The sequence below is a fragment of the Polypterus senegalus genome, chromosome 4 (assembly GCF_016835505.1).
Source record: "Polypterus senegalus isolate Bchr_013 chromosome 4, ASM1683550v1, whole genome shotgun sequence".
Taxonomy (NCBI): domain Eukaryota; kingdom Metazoa; phylum Chordata; class Cladistia; order Polypteriformes; family Polypteridae; genus Polypterus; species Polypterus senegalus.
In genome coordinates, this window is record NC_053157.1 from 153,608,473 (window position 1) to 153,624,484 (window position 16,012).

Here is a 16,012-nt window from a genome sequence, read left to right on the forward strand (position 1 = left end):
CTGTTCCTCCTGAATCCGAGGTTTGACTATCTGACGGACCCTCCTCTCCAGAACCCCCAAATAGACTTTTCCAGGGAGGCTGAGGAGTGTGATCCCTCTGTAGTTGGAAAACACCCTCCGGTCCCCCTTCTTAAAGAGGGAGATCACCACCTGCCAAACCAGAGGCACTGTCCCCGATGTCTATGCAATGTTGCAGAGACGTGTCAATCAAGACAGTCCTACAACATCCAGAGCCTTGAGGAACTCCAGGTGTATCTCATACATATAGTCAGCAGGACTAATTGCTGTATTTGTGTAATTCTTTTGGCTTTTGAAGGAAAACTAATGTAGAAGGGGCCTTGAGTTGCCTCGAAAGCTTGCATATTGTAATCTTTTTAGTTAGCCAATAAAAGGTGTCATTTTTCTTGACTTTTCACTACATTTATAATGGCTAACACGGTATAACATCATAGTACTATATGTCTTACAGAAGTTACAATTTATTATTGCTCATATCTTTGATGGTCAACTCAGGGCGGATGACAAAGCAGTTGTGATCCACTGGCTACTTTGAGTAGCTGTTTAAAGCTGATTCTCCAGCTAGGACTTTGGATATCTTTGGGTCCACGGTTCTTCAGGCTGATCCTTCAATTAGCTGTGAACAACTCAATCTCACTGAGATTGCACAGGCAGCGAACCAGCTAAGGGTAGGGAAGGCTGCAGTGATCTGTGGTATCCGGAATGAACTTCTCCAGGCTGGTGGTAAGGCTGTCCTCCTGGCATTGCATGCAATCTTTGTTTCCATTCATGTGACGGGTGTTATCCCAACTGACTGGAAAACGTAACTTGTCTTCCCTATCTGGTAAAGGAAGGATGATCACCAGGATTGCAGCAACTACAGAGGAATAACACTACTCTCAGTGCCGGGTAAGGTCCTTGCTACGGTCACCCTCATTAGGATCACCTGCTCACCTACCAGCGACCAGAGCAGTGTGGTTTTACACCTAAGAAGTCTACCATAGACTGCATCCTGGCACTGAGAGTTCTCAGATAGCAAACACGAATATCGGCAAGAGTTTCTTTCGTTGGACTCAGTGGGACATCCTGAGACTTCATGGGATCCCCTCAAGGTTGCTGGATATCATGGAGAGCCTGCACAGTGGTACTATGAGTGCTGTGCTGAGTGGAGGTAGAACCTCAGTGTTTTTCCCAGTTAATTCTGGGACTTGTCAAGGGTGTGTTGTTGTTCCTACTGTGTTCACTGCTTGCATGGACTGGGTGTTGGGCAAAGTCGTGGGGTCCAGCAGCAGTGGGGCGTCTGTTGGTAAAGAAAGATTCACTTATCTTCAGATTGCTGACGATGCTGTGATCTTCACAGAGCCAACAGAGGCTCTGATTGGGGCTCTCAAGAGACTGAGCAAGGAGTGTCTGGGCTTGTGAACGACCCCAATAAAAAACAAGATCCAGGCCTTTAATGACCTGTTAGGGACAGCCACCAGCAACCATGTGGAGAGGTTTATTTGTCTCGGCAGCAATATTCATGTCTCTGGTGACTCTTCCTATGAAGTCAGTAGACAGATTGGGAGGAGCATGGTGGTTCATGAAGTCACTGGAAAGGGGTGTGCAGCACTCCTAATATCTATGCAAAAGGACAAAAGTCCAAGTTTTTAGAGTCATGGTGCTTCCTGTCTTACTACATGGTTGCGAGACATGGACGCTATCTAGTTACCTGAGATGAAGACTGGACTCCTTCAGTACTGTGTCTCTTTGGAGAATCCTTGGGTCCTGATGGTTTGACTTTGTGTCGAATAAGCAGTTGCTCATGGAGTCCTGAAGGAGGCATATTACCTGCATTGTGGGGGAGCATCAGTTACGGCACTACGATCATGTGGCGCGATTCCCCAAGGGTGATCCACCTCACAGAATCTTAATCGTTAAGGACCCGAGCAGCTGGGCCAGGCCATGGGGACATCCACGTAACACCTGGCCACGTAACACCTGGATGCAGCAGAGAGATGGTAATTTCCGGTACCAGTGCATGCTCCCCAACCTGACCTGACAAAAGTCTTTGTACATATCCAGAATTAAAAAACTGACATCGACTAACACTGCTTATATTCAGTGACTCTTGAGATACAGCATACCATTTGCCAATGTACAACTCAAATACATATATGCCTTTTACTAAGTTTGCCATTTTTTGGGATTACACTCACAAACTTTAGTTTTCCTTCAAAAGCCAAAAGAATTATACCAATACAGCAATTAGTCCTGCTATGTGTATGTCTATGCAATTATGCATTTCTATTAACCCAGCAAATGAAGTATCAATAGTGAGATGTACCTAGTGCTCTGAAATACTGAAATGCTAAATATATTTTATTTTGGTATTCACAAATGGATTAGTTTATTTTACCACCATTGTTGATAAGCCAAACAACTGCTTAGTTCAAAACTTGTTATTACCTTTCCTTGATACAACTGTTGGAAGCATAGCCAGTGTGGTTCCCCCCACTCCTCAATTCCCACAGTCTTATATTTATAATTCTTCATGTTTGCAGGGTTACCCCCAATGACCCTGAACTGTACACTTTCGTTAGAAAATGGATTGATCCTTGGATGGACACATACAACTTGAATATGAAGAATCTAATCCTTTATCAGGACATTTTATTATATTGTTTCAAAAATCTATTAATCATGCTATCATTTTATCTCCTCTTAGAAATTCGTAACACAATTAGTTAAAAAAAAATTACATTACGTTATTAATCATATCACTGCACTCTCAAATCAAAAATCCATCTCTGAGCTAACTCCATAATGGGATAAAAGTGAAAATAACAAAAACCTGTGTGTGTGTGCTTTGACTTTTTTTAACTTTCATTTAAATGGAAGTTTGATAAAGGGGTCAAAAATATGCAATACAGTTATACACAGGTTATGTTTCTGCGATGTTCAAAAACATTGAGAAAAATTGATTTTAGAATGCATGAATATGTCTGCGAAAAATCTAAATTAACTGCCACATATTAAAATGACAATTTTAATCAGAAAATTATGTTTTTATTGTATTATGTAGAGCTCCTGGATGATTACATCCCAGAATATAACATTTTAGACCAAGCAGTTTCTGAGATATCCATTTTAAACCCTAAACCAATTTACAACAATAATTTCTGAAGGAAGACCTCATTTCTATACAAAAGTGACATAATATCTGTCTTGTTACAGGCTTATCTCAATATACTTCTAAAACAGTTTAACTTATGTCCAATGATAACTACCATAGAAACTGTTCATCTACCAGGATTTCTATTCTGAAGTCTGCTCTGTTTAGTCTTGGGACCAGGCCCATTGATTCGGAGTAACATGCATAATAACATATATTAATTATTTTAATAAACATAATTACACACACAAGTGCACAATGCATTAATACACTCTCACAGACTTATAGAAATTTATAAGTGAGGAGAGTTGACACAGTTTGTTTACCCTACCAGAACATATGCTTAATAATGAAGAGAAATAAAATGAACACACATTAACACACACACCACAATAGATCAGTAAAGGTTCACGTGAACAGAGACATTAAGCCACCACTATACAAATCTACCTATGCAGCTGGCTTATTTCATTTTACACAATGTGTTTAGTTTCAAAATTTTAAATTGTCCACTTGACTTAACTATCTATCTATCTATCTATCTATCTAATTTCCTGTTCATTTTAATCTACATTTATTTGTGCAAATAATAAATATATGTTACTGTACAGGAATACTATTGCATAATATAATTGGTTGTACTGTATTGCAAAATTTTCTGTTGAGTGATTTCCTGAAGTTCATTAACATGAAATTTACATGGAAGCATTGTATGGACCATTCATTCCATGTCAAAATTTTCTTTTTTTTGCTTTAAATAGCATTCCCACGGTTGCATGCTGAAACTTCCCTGCCTTAAACTGAAAGCATTTGCAGATGTGATGTCTGCTGTTTTTTTATCGTCATGTATTAATACAATACTGTAATATCACTAGGGATGCACCGAAATTTCGGCCGAAATAGCATTATCGGTTTCGGCCGAAACGTAAGAAAGCGCCGAATTGTCGCCACGCTCTCCCATCCTCCCGCCTCGCTCGCTGTCATTACGCATCAAACACGGAGTATGTCGGCGGTTTGGAAGCACTTCAAAGTTTCAGATGAGGACAGCAAAGTTGCAATATGCAACATTTGCTCTGCAAAAGTTTCAAGAGGGGGTTCAACAGCAAAGACATTTTCGACTACAGGTTTAATACACCACCTTAAGTCAAGACACGCAATTGAATTTGAGGAATACCGTCAAACAACGTTGGTTAAAACTAAGCCACCTAGCACATCAACACCCTCGGTTGCCACATTTTTCGAAAAAATTAAGAAATTTGCAAATGACAGTGCTAAAGCACGTGAAATAACAGAGAAAGTAATGGAATTCATTGCTTTAGATGACGAGCCGTTTTCAGTCGTGGAGGACATCGGATTTCGTAGGCTAATACACCACATTGAGCCTCGTTACACACTGCCAAGCAGACGGTATTTTGCAGAGACCTCTCTACCTGAAATGTATGACCATGTTGCAAAACATGTTCATGAGCTCATGACCACAGATATCTCTGCTCTAAGTTTTACCACAGACATATGGAGCTCTGACGTTAGTCCAACTAGCATGCTCAGTTTGACAGCGCAGTGGATAAACGCGGAGTTTAAATTGCAAAACATTCTGCTTCATGCACAGGAGTTTGTCGGCTCACACACTGCAGCAGCAATATCCGATGCTTTGGCTAACATGTTTGAAACTTGGAACAGACAAGTCTAAAGTGCATGTGATTGTGAGAGATAATGCACGGAACATGATAAAGGCTATGGATGACAGTGGATTAAAGAGCATACCTTGCATGGCACACACGCTGCAGTTGGCTGTGAATGAGGGAGTGCTTAGTCAGCGGAGCATATCAGAAATCACAGCAACTGGGAGAAAAATTGTGGGACATTTTAAGCATTCTCCGCTTGTTTATTCCAGACTACAAGATTTGCAAAAACAGTTTGGGATGCCAACAAAACGACTACAGCAAGATGTGGCCACTCGCTGGAACAGTACATACTATATGTTGCAAGGATTACTTGAACAGAAGCGGGTTTTAGCTGCATACATCATGACAGATCACGACCTGCCAGCAACTTTGAGTGCACATCAGTGGATGTTGGTGGAAAACATTGTCTCTCTTCTCGCCTCGTTCAACAGTTAACCAAGGAAATAAGCTCAGCTCAAGCGTCTGTTGCTGAAGTTATTCCACTGATCGCAGCACTGAAGCGCCTGCTTGGAAAAGAGGCGGAAACAGATCATGACGTAAAAACAGCTAAAAAAACTCTACTGGAGGCTGTTGACAAACGCTTCCAAGACATTGAGTCCAACCCTCTTTACGGCATTGCAACAATATTAGATCCACGCTTTAAAGACCATTACTTTGACGATGAGAAAAGGCAGGATGTACGCGAAATGGTGCAAACAGAGCTTACGGCTCTTGAAACCTCTGGTGAAGCACAAGCCGCGACGGGGAGAACAGAGCAAACTGTGCCTGAGAAACGGTCACGTACAAGTGATGAGGCGCACATTCCTTCGCTTTCTGATATGTTTGACGAAATTTTACAGGAAAGCGTCCCAACCCACAGCGGTGTAAGAGCAAGCGCAGCAACCTATCTAGCTGAACTACCCATTGGCAGAAGTGACAATCCACTTGAATACTGGCGCGCGAACAAAGATCGCTTTCCTTTGCTTGCATGGACTGCACGCAAGTACTTATCTGCCCCAAGCACCAGCACAGACAGTGAGAGATTATTCAGTGCAGCATCTCATGTTCTTGATGAGAACAGAAATCGTCTCTCCAGCCAGAAAGCTGAACAACTTTTGTTCATAAAGAGAAATCTGCCACTTTTGCTAAAATAAAAGCAGCCTAATTTGATGTTGTTTACAGTTAAATGTTTGATTTATTTATTCTGTTATTGCAATGTTGTTTTGCACAGTAATTTAAAATTGAAGTAAAACGTTTAATGCAGGTAATATTTTGCACAATTCGTAAAGGCACTAAAAGCTAGCACAGACTGAGTGATTTTATTCAGTGCAGTATGTTCTTCATGAGAAGAGGAACTGTGTCTTCAGCCAGAAAACTGAAAAACTTTTGTTCATAAAGATAAACCTGCTTCTTTTGCTTAAATTAAAAGCAGACCAATTTAGTGTGTATAGTTATGTTGTTTACAGTAAGAGGTTGGATTTATTTATTTTTCTTCTGTTTGTGCACTGTTGTTTGGTACAGTAATTTAAAATTGAAGTAAAAAAGCAGCTAGCATTTTTTTTGCACAATTTTGTTACAGAAAGAAATTTTATTTAGTTTTGTTATTGTTAAATAGCCTTATTACTGTTATTTATTATCAATAAAAGTTTGATTGCTTAATTAATTTGTAGTTTTAATACAAACAAAAAGAAAATATTTTAAACATGTTTTTTAATGAAGCCATTTTCGGTTTCGGTATCGGTTTTCGGCCAAGTGCATCCAAAAATTTCGGTTTCGTTTTCGGCCCAGAATTTTCATTTCGGTGCATCCCTAAATATCACCACTTCAAGCTTTTTCATAGGTGCCCATTACTGCCATAAATACACCCCTACACACTTTGTGGCTGCTGTAAATGTGAATTTAGTTTGGCCCTTAACAAATATATATTAACCACAATGAAAAATGACTGCCATATACAAGATTCTCATTTGTTTGTTTTAATTACATTAAGATGACCATTTTTAAGAGCATATTGTTAACATAGTATTAATTATAGTCATCTTAGGGAACACAGAATTTCACAGTAGGTTATAGGAACTGAGACAACATGAAGCCATAAATAAAGTTCTAATATTCACCAAAATAATCAATTATCAAAATATTATTTTTTTATTCTGTCCTAATAGTCAAACATGATATTAACATAAATTAAGATGTGCATTCTATACAAAATGTGAATATTTATATATATTTGCACAGAAATAAAATAAATACAATTTTACGTAGTTATGGGGAAATGGTGGAGATATGAAAAACTTCTTATTTGAAAACTTATTTTATTAAAAACACAACTTGTATGAAGAAAACAATAACAACAAAAATAAATACTTACTAATAACATTCTGGGCCTTGAGCTTTGGGGGTCTTCCTCTCCGGGGTGTCTTTATACATTCAGAAGCCTCTGTTGCAGACACCTGACAATTAACGGCAAGTTAAGCACACCATTGCAAACAACATGGAATTCTAAAGAACAGCTATTTCTCTATTACCCATTTGTGTGCTTATTTGTACGTAACAGGTTAAATAACTAGAGCATTCAAAAGTAACAAAATATTAAAAAGCAAAAAGAATTAATTCTATCCCATTTAATACAAACATGGTTGCTCATTCCACAACAATTTAAGAAATCCTGTTTTTTTAGGTGTAGGACATACATACATTCATACATAAATACATGCACACATAAATTGGGAACTAAGAACTTGCTTAATTAAGGCTGGAGTCAAATTTTAAAACAAAAGCTGGTTGAGGTGAAAACGTGCAGCCATAGGACGACACCCTGGACTGAAATTGAACCACTGTTTTAAGCCACATCTTTTTATTTCTCTAGCCTTGCATCCCAACATTATTAGTGCTGTTAAATAAACACTTGTCTAACAATGAGCCTAATATATATGATAAATAAACATAACAACTAGCCTATAAACATACGTTCAAGAAGTATAATTTATTGTAAGAAATATTGATTAACAATGAAATGCTAGAACATTAACTCAGCCACTTAAATATTTTGCCATATTGAAATTCTATACAAGTTCTCCAAAGAAAACTAAAGCAGCAACAAGTTAATAAAATTAACAATATAAACCTGTATTTTAAAAGTGAAAGTACTTAATTTATACACATAGAACTTTGTAACATATATTTACATATTATAAAATGTCACAACAAAAACATATTTCAAACTAATAATTAAACATTTAATTAGTAACAAAAAATGTATTCACCATTTCCAATTCTTTTTCATTTATGTATTTGCCTGAAAGAGAGAAAAAGATAGGTAAAAGATAGAAAGGTCCTGTATTTTACACGTCTGAAATAACTTTGCGTTCTTGTTTCATTATGAAAACTCATTCAGGTAACTGTTCTTCTAACATTTATTTGATCAACAACAGAATACTCTAATAAAATATGAAATTTTATTAAAAATAACGACTTTACGTACATTCTTCAAAACCTGAAGCAGACTGGAGTTTTGGTGTTCTGCCTCTGCGACCTTGTTTTTTTTCCTTCTTATCCTCTGCCTATTTTGAAGGAATTGCTTAGTAAATTTTATAACATTAATAAAATACACAAAAAATAAAAAGAATAAAAATAAATATGCAACATACCTCCGAGTTTTGACAGCTTGTTTGTTTGGTTGCATTTTCCACTTCCACATTCAGTTCAGCTTTATGGAATGGAAGAAGAAAGAAGAAAAAAAACACACATTTTTAACTTAAATATAAAGATTAGTGCTATATTTAGTTTTTCTATAGTAGGTAAAACTGTTCTTGCTTACAAAATTTCATCAATGATTGTGCTGCTGTTGAAGAGTTATCTGCACTGTTTGCAGTTTCTTCATCCTGCTGTACAAAAAAAAATAGAAAAAAAGATTACCTCTATTCCTGAAGATAAAAGGCAATCCTATAGCCAAAAATCACCAATTAATCTAGTGTAAGAGTCTTTCAAAGTAACAAATCATATCAAACTGAATTAACTGACCAGCCACTTCATTTCATATTGTACAGTATGTATGTCATTCCCATTTAATTCACTTTTCAATCTGTGACAATATCAACTATGCAGGTAATGGTTTTTAAAGCAGCAAGTAATGGACCTTGTTCATGTTTACAATTCAGAGGCAGAACAGAAAATGCTAAAGATTTATAGTAGTAGGTCTTGAATATAGCATAAAAGTGAAGGCTAGACATGCCAATACAGGTTCATCACAGACAGGGGTCTTTCTGGGCCTTTCAAGTATCACATGTGCCACAAGTGCATAAATGATATGAACACCAGAAGAAAAAAAAAAAAATCAGAGAAGGGGCTTATGGTCAAAAAAAAAGACTGTTTATAAAAGAACCTGATGGAGGCCAATGCTGCTTGCTTGTAATTAAAGAAGGAATACATATAGTCAACCAAGAGTACAACAATGATGCCACAACGGGCTTATCAGAACATTTAATCTGTCATGCTTTGTAACAAACAGAATAAGGTAGTCGATAGTCCAAAATTGTTCTATTTGTTTAAGTGAAAATCAAGATGGTACAGATATAATGTGAATATTGCTGCAGTTCAGCTTATCTGTTCATGGCAGAAATATACCCATCTACATATAGGCTTCTTCAGCATAACACTGCTTCATGGGGGGGAAAAAAATACTTCAGAGTATTCAAATTAATGCACTACCCATCCCAAGTACCACTGTTCAGCTTATTGGTCAACTGTGGGTTGGGATGAAATAAAAGTATTTAATTGGGACAGACAGAATGTACCAACATATGTGTGCCACATTCCAGAGGCTGTGCTCATTCCAGTCTCCATGAATTCAGGCTCCTTTGAGAGCAAATAGGAAAACAATTTGCTATTAGGAAGGTGATTCTAATAAACTGACCGCTCATTGAATTATACCCAGTACATTTTAAGAGCAACTTGCATTCTGACTGTAGATAAAATAACACTTAATACAGTAACAATTTAAAATACTAAATGTATTCATAAACTCACTTTTAAGTGTATTAAGTTACATTTGTACTACTACGTAACCTAAAATTTGTAATCTGTGACTTATTTAACATACAGGTGTGACTAGCAATTTTATTATTTTTTTTTATTATTTATTTTTATAAGTGCTTTCTGAATAATGAATATATAAATGAACAGTCAACACTACTAAATTAACTTTACTGTTTTCACACTAAAAAAAATAAATAAAAATGCATTTTGACTGTATAGTCATCATCAAGTATGTGACTAGAAAAGGAAGAACAAGTTAGATATATAGGAGAAAAAGAAAATAATTGAGCCAGGAAAAAATAAATGAGAGTAGGAGCACAAAGCAGTCATTATAGTATATGAAAGAAGAAGTTAAAAGGAAAGGTGGATGTCAATTTCTGGAGAAATGTATGATTCAAGTTTGAAAACAAACTCATAGCATCTTCTATTTTTATTGATATGCATTCTGAAACAATTTGCAAGATCACAAATAGAAAGATCAGTATGGGGATGATCATAAGATGTACAATTCTATACAAACAGTTTTAGTTATGTCTTTGATCTTCATGGCTCCAATGTCTTTGCTAAAACAACCTGAATTGATCTGCAAGCTACATCCCTGTTTTGCTTTGACAACTTAATAAAACCAGTGTTGCTTCTTCCTGTTTAAGCTTTCGGCTTCAGGGCTCGCAACTTCTTTGTGGATATGCCCTATTGAATGTTAAAAAAAAAATTAAAAATCCGAACTCACCAGCACACAACCAGATACTGTATCTCATTGCTTTCACTTTTGATAGTGGTCATTATCACCGTGTACTATGATATTTGAATAGGGCCAAGAGATGCTAAAAAAGTAGAATATCATTTGTGCCTAACCTGAACAAAAGATACTGAGGAATGTGTTGTTGCTGCCATATGCCACAGAAACTACAGTACCTTCAGTAAGTCATTAACTGCTCTACCAGTTTCCATTTGACTCTTCTGTTTAAAGTCACAGAGTTTACCACTACTCTATCATTTCATTACATTAATCTATTTACTTTACAAGGCTTAAAATGTCTGTGCGAGTCAGTGAGTTTGTAATAAGCAGTCATTCTTCCCTACAAGTCATTTTACGCCAGGTAAATTACAGCTTTGTTTTACAACATCTGTTCCATCAGAGGATACATTCTTCCATCTACAGATGATAATCTTGTGTTGTTGACAGAGCTTTCAGCAAACCAGATACAAGACACTACAACTACAACCGCATTCTACTCATCCTAGCCTGTAATCCTCACATCTTCTCACTTTCTTTCTCTCTGGCATTCCAATAGCTCACTATACACAATCTTTTAAACACTCCACTGCATACTTCTATCAAACACCTATACAAAGTATCTTAAGTTAACCTTCTCCTGTAAATGTAGTACTATGCAAATTGTTGTAAAAGATGCCACTGATATTTCACATTAGAATGCAGAAGCAGAAAGGGCCGCGATGCTTTTTGCAACTGCTAAAGAGTCCCAGGTGATCAGTCTTTCAAAAAAGTAAGGGATAAAGGAAATCACATTAATAAGATGCATCTTTCTGTGCTGACATGCCATTGCACATAACTAACTTAAATGTATCATAACCAATTATATAGTATAAAATCTATTGAACAGTTTTATTGGATCCATCTTGCAAGTTATACTAAATTAGTTATTTTTATGAGACAGTCAACAAATGGTAATCTAACAGTTACAGTTAATATCAAAGAAGTTAGTAGGTGGTCATCTCCTCAGCTGTTTTTATTTGGCAGGATTAATTTTGTGAAAATAAACAAAGCCAAGGGAAGCACAGCATCATTCAACTTTCAGTTTAATTAATGAGTTGAAAAATGTTTCTACTTTGAGACTATGCAGGAAACGTAAAATAAACAGAACCTGCTTGGTAAATTTTAGAAAGAAAATCTTCTTCAGCTCATCTCCACCTGTTTTGAACTCTAGGTGTCAATAACTATAACCAATTTAATAGCAATCTGGTTATGTATGACTTGGTTAACACTTTTGAGGCAGAATATTTTTTCTTCTTCATGACTGTAAGATAAATTTCTTTTCAGGAAAATAAGTTTTTGTGACAACCGTCAACAACCTTTTTCATTACTCAAATTCTGAAAACATCCAACTAACAACTGGATGAACACTCCAGTGATATTTCAGTTCTGATATTAATTGTAGTTTTAGTTTTTATTTTATTAAAAATTTTTACTTTTTCAATTTTTACTTTTATTTCATTGTAGTTTTCAGTGGAGCCAACAATTTCTATTTTTATTTACTTCTGTGTTTAAAATTTTATTTTTATTTTATTTAGTTTTGGCTTTTTTACATATTAGTATAATTTTAGTTTTTTTTCTGTTGTAAGACCACAAATGCTGGCCTACACATATTTCAATGCAAGTTATGTTTCAGTCAACAAAATACACTCACAGTTCATAAGGTTGTTAAGCACAGATTGACTATCAATGATCAAACAGATTAAGTGGCCTAATGAATACAGTCAGCAAGATCAAATGTTTCAACCCAAGAAACCAGTCTGTGCAGGCATGTTGCTGTTAAGCTTTAATCAAGCACGCATTTCAAGAGATTTTTTCATGTTGCAACGACATCCATGGCACAGACAGCCACACAGTGAAAATATTTGCTTGACAAGCCCCTATAATGCAGGTGCACAGACAAGGTCCTCGGCCACTGATGCCAGCAGACTCTGTTGACGATTTCTGCTGCCAGTACTGAAGCAGTGACGTGTGGTGAGGTTCATGGCTGGTGAAGTATTGACTCCTTCAGTGTCAGATTTACAAATATATGAACCCAAAAGAGTAGCTTATTCACTATTCAACTGGCAGTATGCTACGGGTCATGATTCATATCTCATCAGCATTCTTAACACACATATAGGTAAAGTACATATTTGGCTAAAAAAAAGAACCTTATATTTATAGCGGCAAGAGAGAGCGCATTTGCTATGAACCCGTCATGTGTCCTAAATTTGCTGGTGCAATTTCACAATTCATACTCATTCAATACAAATGAAAGTATAGAGTGGTGTACAAATAAAAATGGATTTTTATTTTGACCTTAATTGAAATACAGTATATAGTTGTTTTTAAAAGCTTTTAATTCCGATGCTTTAATTGGTTTTACTTCAGACTATTCAACAAAAGGATAACAAGAAAAACAAAAGAATATTTTAAGGTCAAATTATATTTAAATAATGGAATTTTTTTTGTTAGTCTGATCCAATTTTTTTTTAATAAAACTGAAAACCGTTTATGGACTTCCCTTTATTTGTAAATAAAGTTCACGCGCCTATTCTTCTCCAAGAAAATCTCCGTCACTGTCTTGTAAAAGTCCTAATTATTTTCCATTAGTTTTAAAAGTCTTAATCTTCTATTTTGGCAGTCAGTCCAATCAGCAAGACTAAATGTGTCACACACATTCATTAAAGATATTAGCTAGACTGTGGAAAGTCAGAGTGTATAATAAACATGTGTGTAAACATTATATTGGCGACATACAGAGAGACAGTAATAGGCACACATCAATTGCATGCATCAATCCAGTGTGTGAGGGATAGCGCAATACAAGGTGAGGCTGGACTCGTCGCTGCCGCACCTCACATTTCTTCCCTATATTTGATCAGGAAATGCGGAAATTCAGTGATTTTGACTATAAAAATAATCAAAATAATTGGAATCATACAGGAAACAAATTTATAGCACAGACCATTGGACAAATTTATTTTATGTTACCATTATTAGTTTTTTTACTTTTCATGATGACAGGTGAGACCGTACATCCCTGTATGAAGTACAGTCATGGTGCCAGAGAAGTGCTGAACTTCCACTAAGTACTGATCCAGCTGGTCCTGTACTGAAACTTCAAGACTCCTTTCTTCTTCTTGCACGCTACATTTGCTTTTATTATCATCTGCGATGTAATTAAAGTATTTCTACACATTGCTTTCTCCCAACAAACATCTGTGCAAAACACGCCATTGTCCACCACAAGTGTTTACTGCTTCAACCCAACGAGCAAAATGTGTTCAACAAACAAACAGTGGTTCTTTATGGAAGTTGCGCTACGTGACTATAGTAAGCCCAAGTTACAAGATCACCGCATAGTAAACAGTGCAACATAACTGAACGCTCATGGTGACCTACAAACAACCCCTCTGCACGACTGAACTGGATTGAATAAAAATGCAAATGCTGTTTTTTTCATTTTTACTCAATTTTCATTTTGTTTAAGTTCGTTCACATATCACTAGTTTTTATTTTTAATTTAGTTTTAATTTCTCTGTTTGCCTTAATTTCATTTCTTGTCTTGATGCATGCTCAATAATCCAGGTAAGGAAATTCTAGAAAGTTGATTCAGTTCATCAGGACATAGTTCTTTTCCAGGGAGATACGTTACATCGCTCATCCAAAGTGACTTCCTCAGTCTCAGTTGACTGCAAGTTTCTCCAACCTTATCAATAGTACCTTGGCCTTGACTCCTCGCTCAAACCAGCATTCTTCCCTGTCCATGATGTGCACATCTTCATCACTGAAAGAGCTGGCTTGACGACGTAGCTCTTCTGTGTTGTGCCATCCACTTCACCAGTGGTTGTTTGGTTTTCCCAATGTATAATTCATGGCAATCCTCAGGAAAACGTTGGGGAAACCAAACAACCACTGGCGAACCGGATGGCACAACACAGAAGAGCTACCTCGTCAGACCAGGACTCCACTGTCTATTTACACCTACAGGACAGTGGTCATTCTTTCAGTGACGAAGATGTTCACATCCGGGACAGGGAGGAACGCTGGTTTGAGCAAGGAGTCAAGGAGGCCATTTACATGAAAAAGGAATGACCATCTCTGAACCGAGGAGGGCGCCTAAGGGTACATCTTTCAATGCTGTGTTTGCAGCCATTCCCCAACTCTCTATGAATGATACTCATGGCCTTTGATCAATGGACAGTTTGCATATCATTGATCACACAGCCCACTGTTAGTCAATGATGCTAGTTTCGGTCATTAGGCCAAGGTACTGTTTATAAGGTTGGAGAAACCTGTAGTCAACTGAGACTGAGGAAGTCACTTGGATGAGTGATGTAACGTATCTCCCTGGAAAATAACTATGTTCTTGTAAAACGAAAAATATTTTTAGCTCTAGTTCTCATTTTCATTATGAAAATATCACTGGAACACCCTACATTAAGGATGTTACAATACCAGAATTTTTGCATTTAATTCCAATACCAGTGAAATTTCATGAAACTTGATACCTATTTGACATCATAACAAAAACAAAAATCCCATTCAATTACTTATTAAAAGTACTTCCATTACTCAAGTGAACAACATTGTGCCTTCTTCTGCCACAGAATACAATTTTTATATATATTATATAATATATATATATATATATATATATATATATATATATTATATATATATTATATATATAATATCACCTCAGGGTGAGGTGTAATGATCCATATAAATTTTTAAGATCAAAAAATGGTTGGGACAGTATTCCGCTGCCATCCAATAGATGAAAAAACATGCTTCAAAAAATCATTAATATTTCTATGCATTTTAAATCCACTTTTAGATAAGAGTTCCTCCACAGGGGGAACGGCAACTAACACCGCAAAGATAATTACAAAGTTTATAACTGATCACAACTTATCTGATCCCTGGAGGTTTTTAAACCCAAATTCAAGAACATATTCTTTCTACTCACCAGTACATCATTGCTACTCAAGGATTGATTACTTCTTTATAGATAATAACTTCTTGCCTAAGATTAAATCTTGTAAATACGATGCTATTGTTATTTCATTCCATGCTCCGATGATCTTGGAGCTGAAATTACTAAGCCCCATACACTCACCCCGCAGATGGCGTCTCAATCCGCTTCTATTAGCTGACGAGAATTGTACTGAATTTATATCCAAACAAATTGAATTCTTTCTAGAGACAAATACATCCCCTGAGATCTCTGCAGGAATACTCTGGGAAACTCTTAAGGCCTTCTTAAGAGGACAGATTATCTCATATCTTTCCCACAGAAATAAATCCGCGAAGAAATTAGCAGAGATAAAAAGCTAAATTACTAAAATAGATGAAGAACATGCCAGACTACCAAGCGAGACTCTACATAAGAGGAGG

At 36.4% G+C, this 16,012-nt stretch overlaps 1 protein-coding gene across 3 annotated transcripts in view; it reads right to left on the minus strand.

Annotated features, from left to right (window-relative positions):
* bod1l1 (biorientation of chromosomes in cell division 1-like 1) overlaps window positions 1–16,012 on the minus strand; it is a 153,161-nt gene that overhangs the window by 56,068 nt on the left and 81,081 nt on the right. For 2 of the 3 annotated variants that reach the window (XM_039751506.1, XM_039751504.1), the window contains exons 20-24: window positions 8,636–8,702; window positions 8,466–8,524; window positions 8,300–8,378; window positions 8,082–8,113; window positions 7,187–7,268 (exon numbers count right to left, since the gene is read on the minus strand). In XM_039751506.1, the coding sequence (XP_039607440.1) occupies window positions 7,187–7,268; window positions 8,082–8,113; window positions 8,300–8,378; window positions 8,466–8,524; window positions 8,636–8,702 (319 nt within the window). The remainder of the gene's footprint in view (window positions 1–7,186; window positions 7,269–8,081; window positions 8,114–8,299; window positions 8,379–8,465; window positions 8,525–8,635; window positions 8,703–16,012) is intronic. The other variant, XM_039751505.1, reaches the window with a different exon arrangement.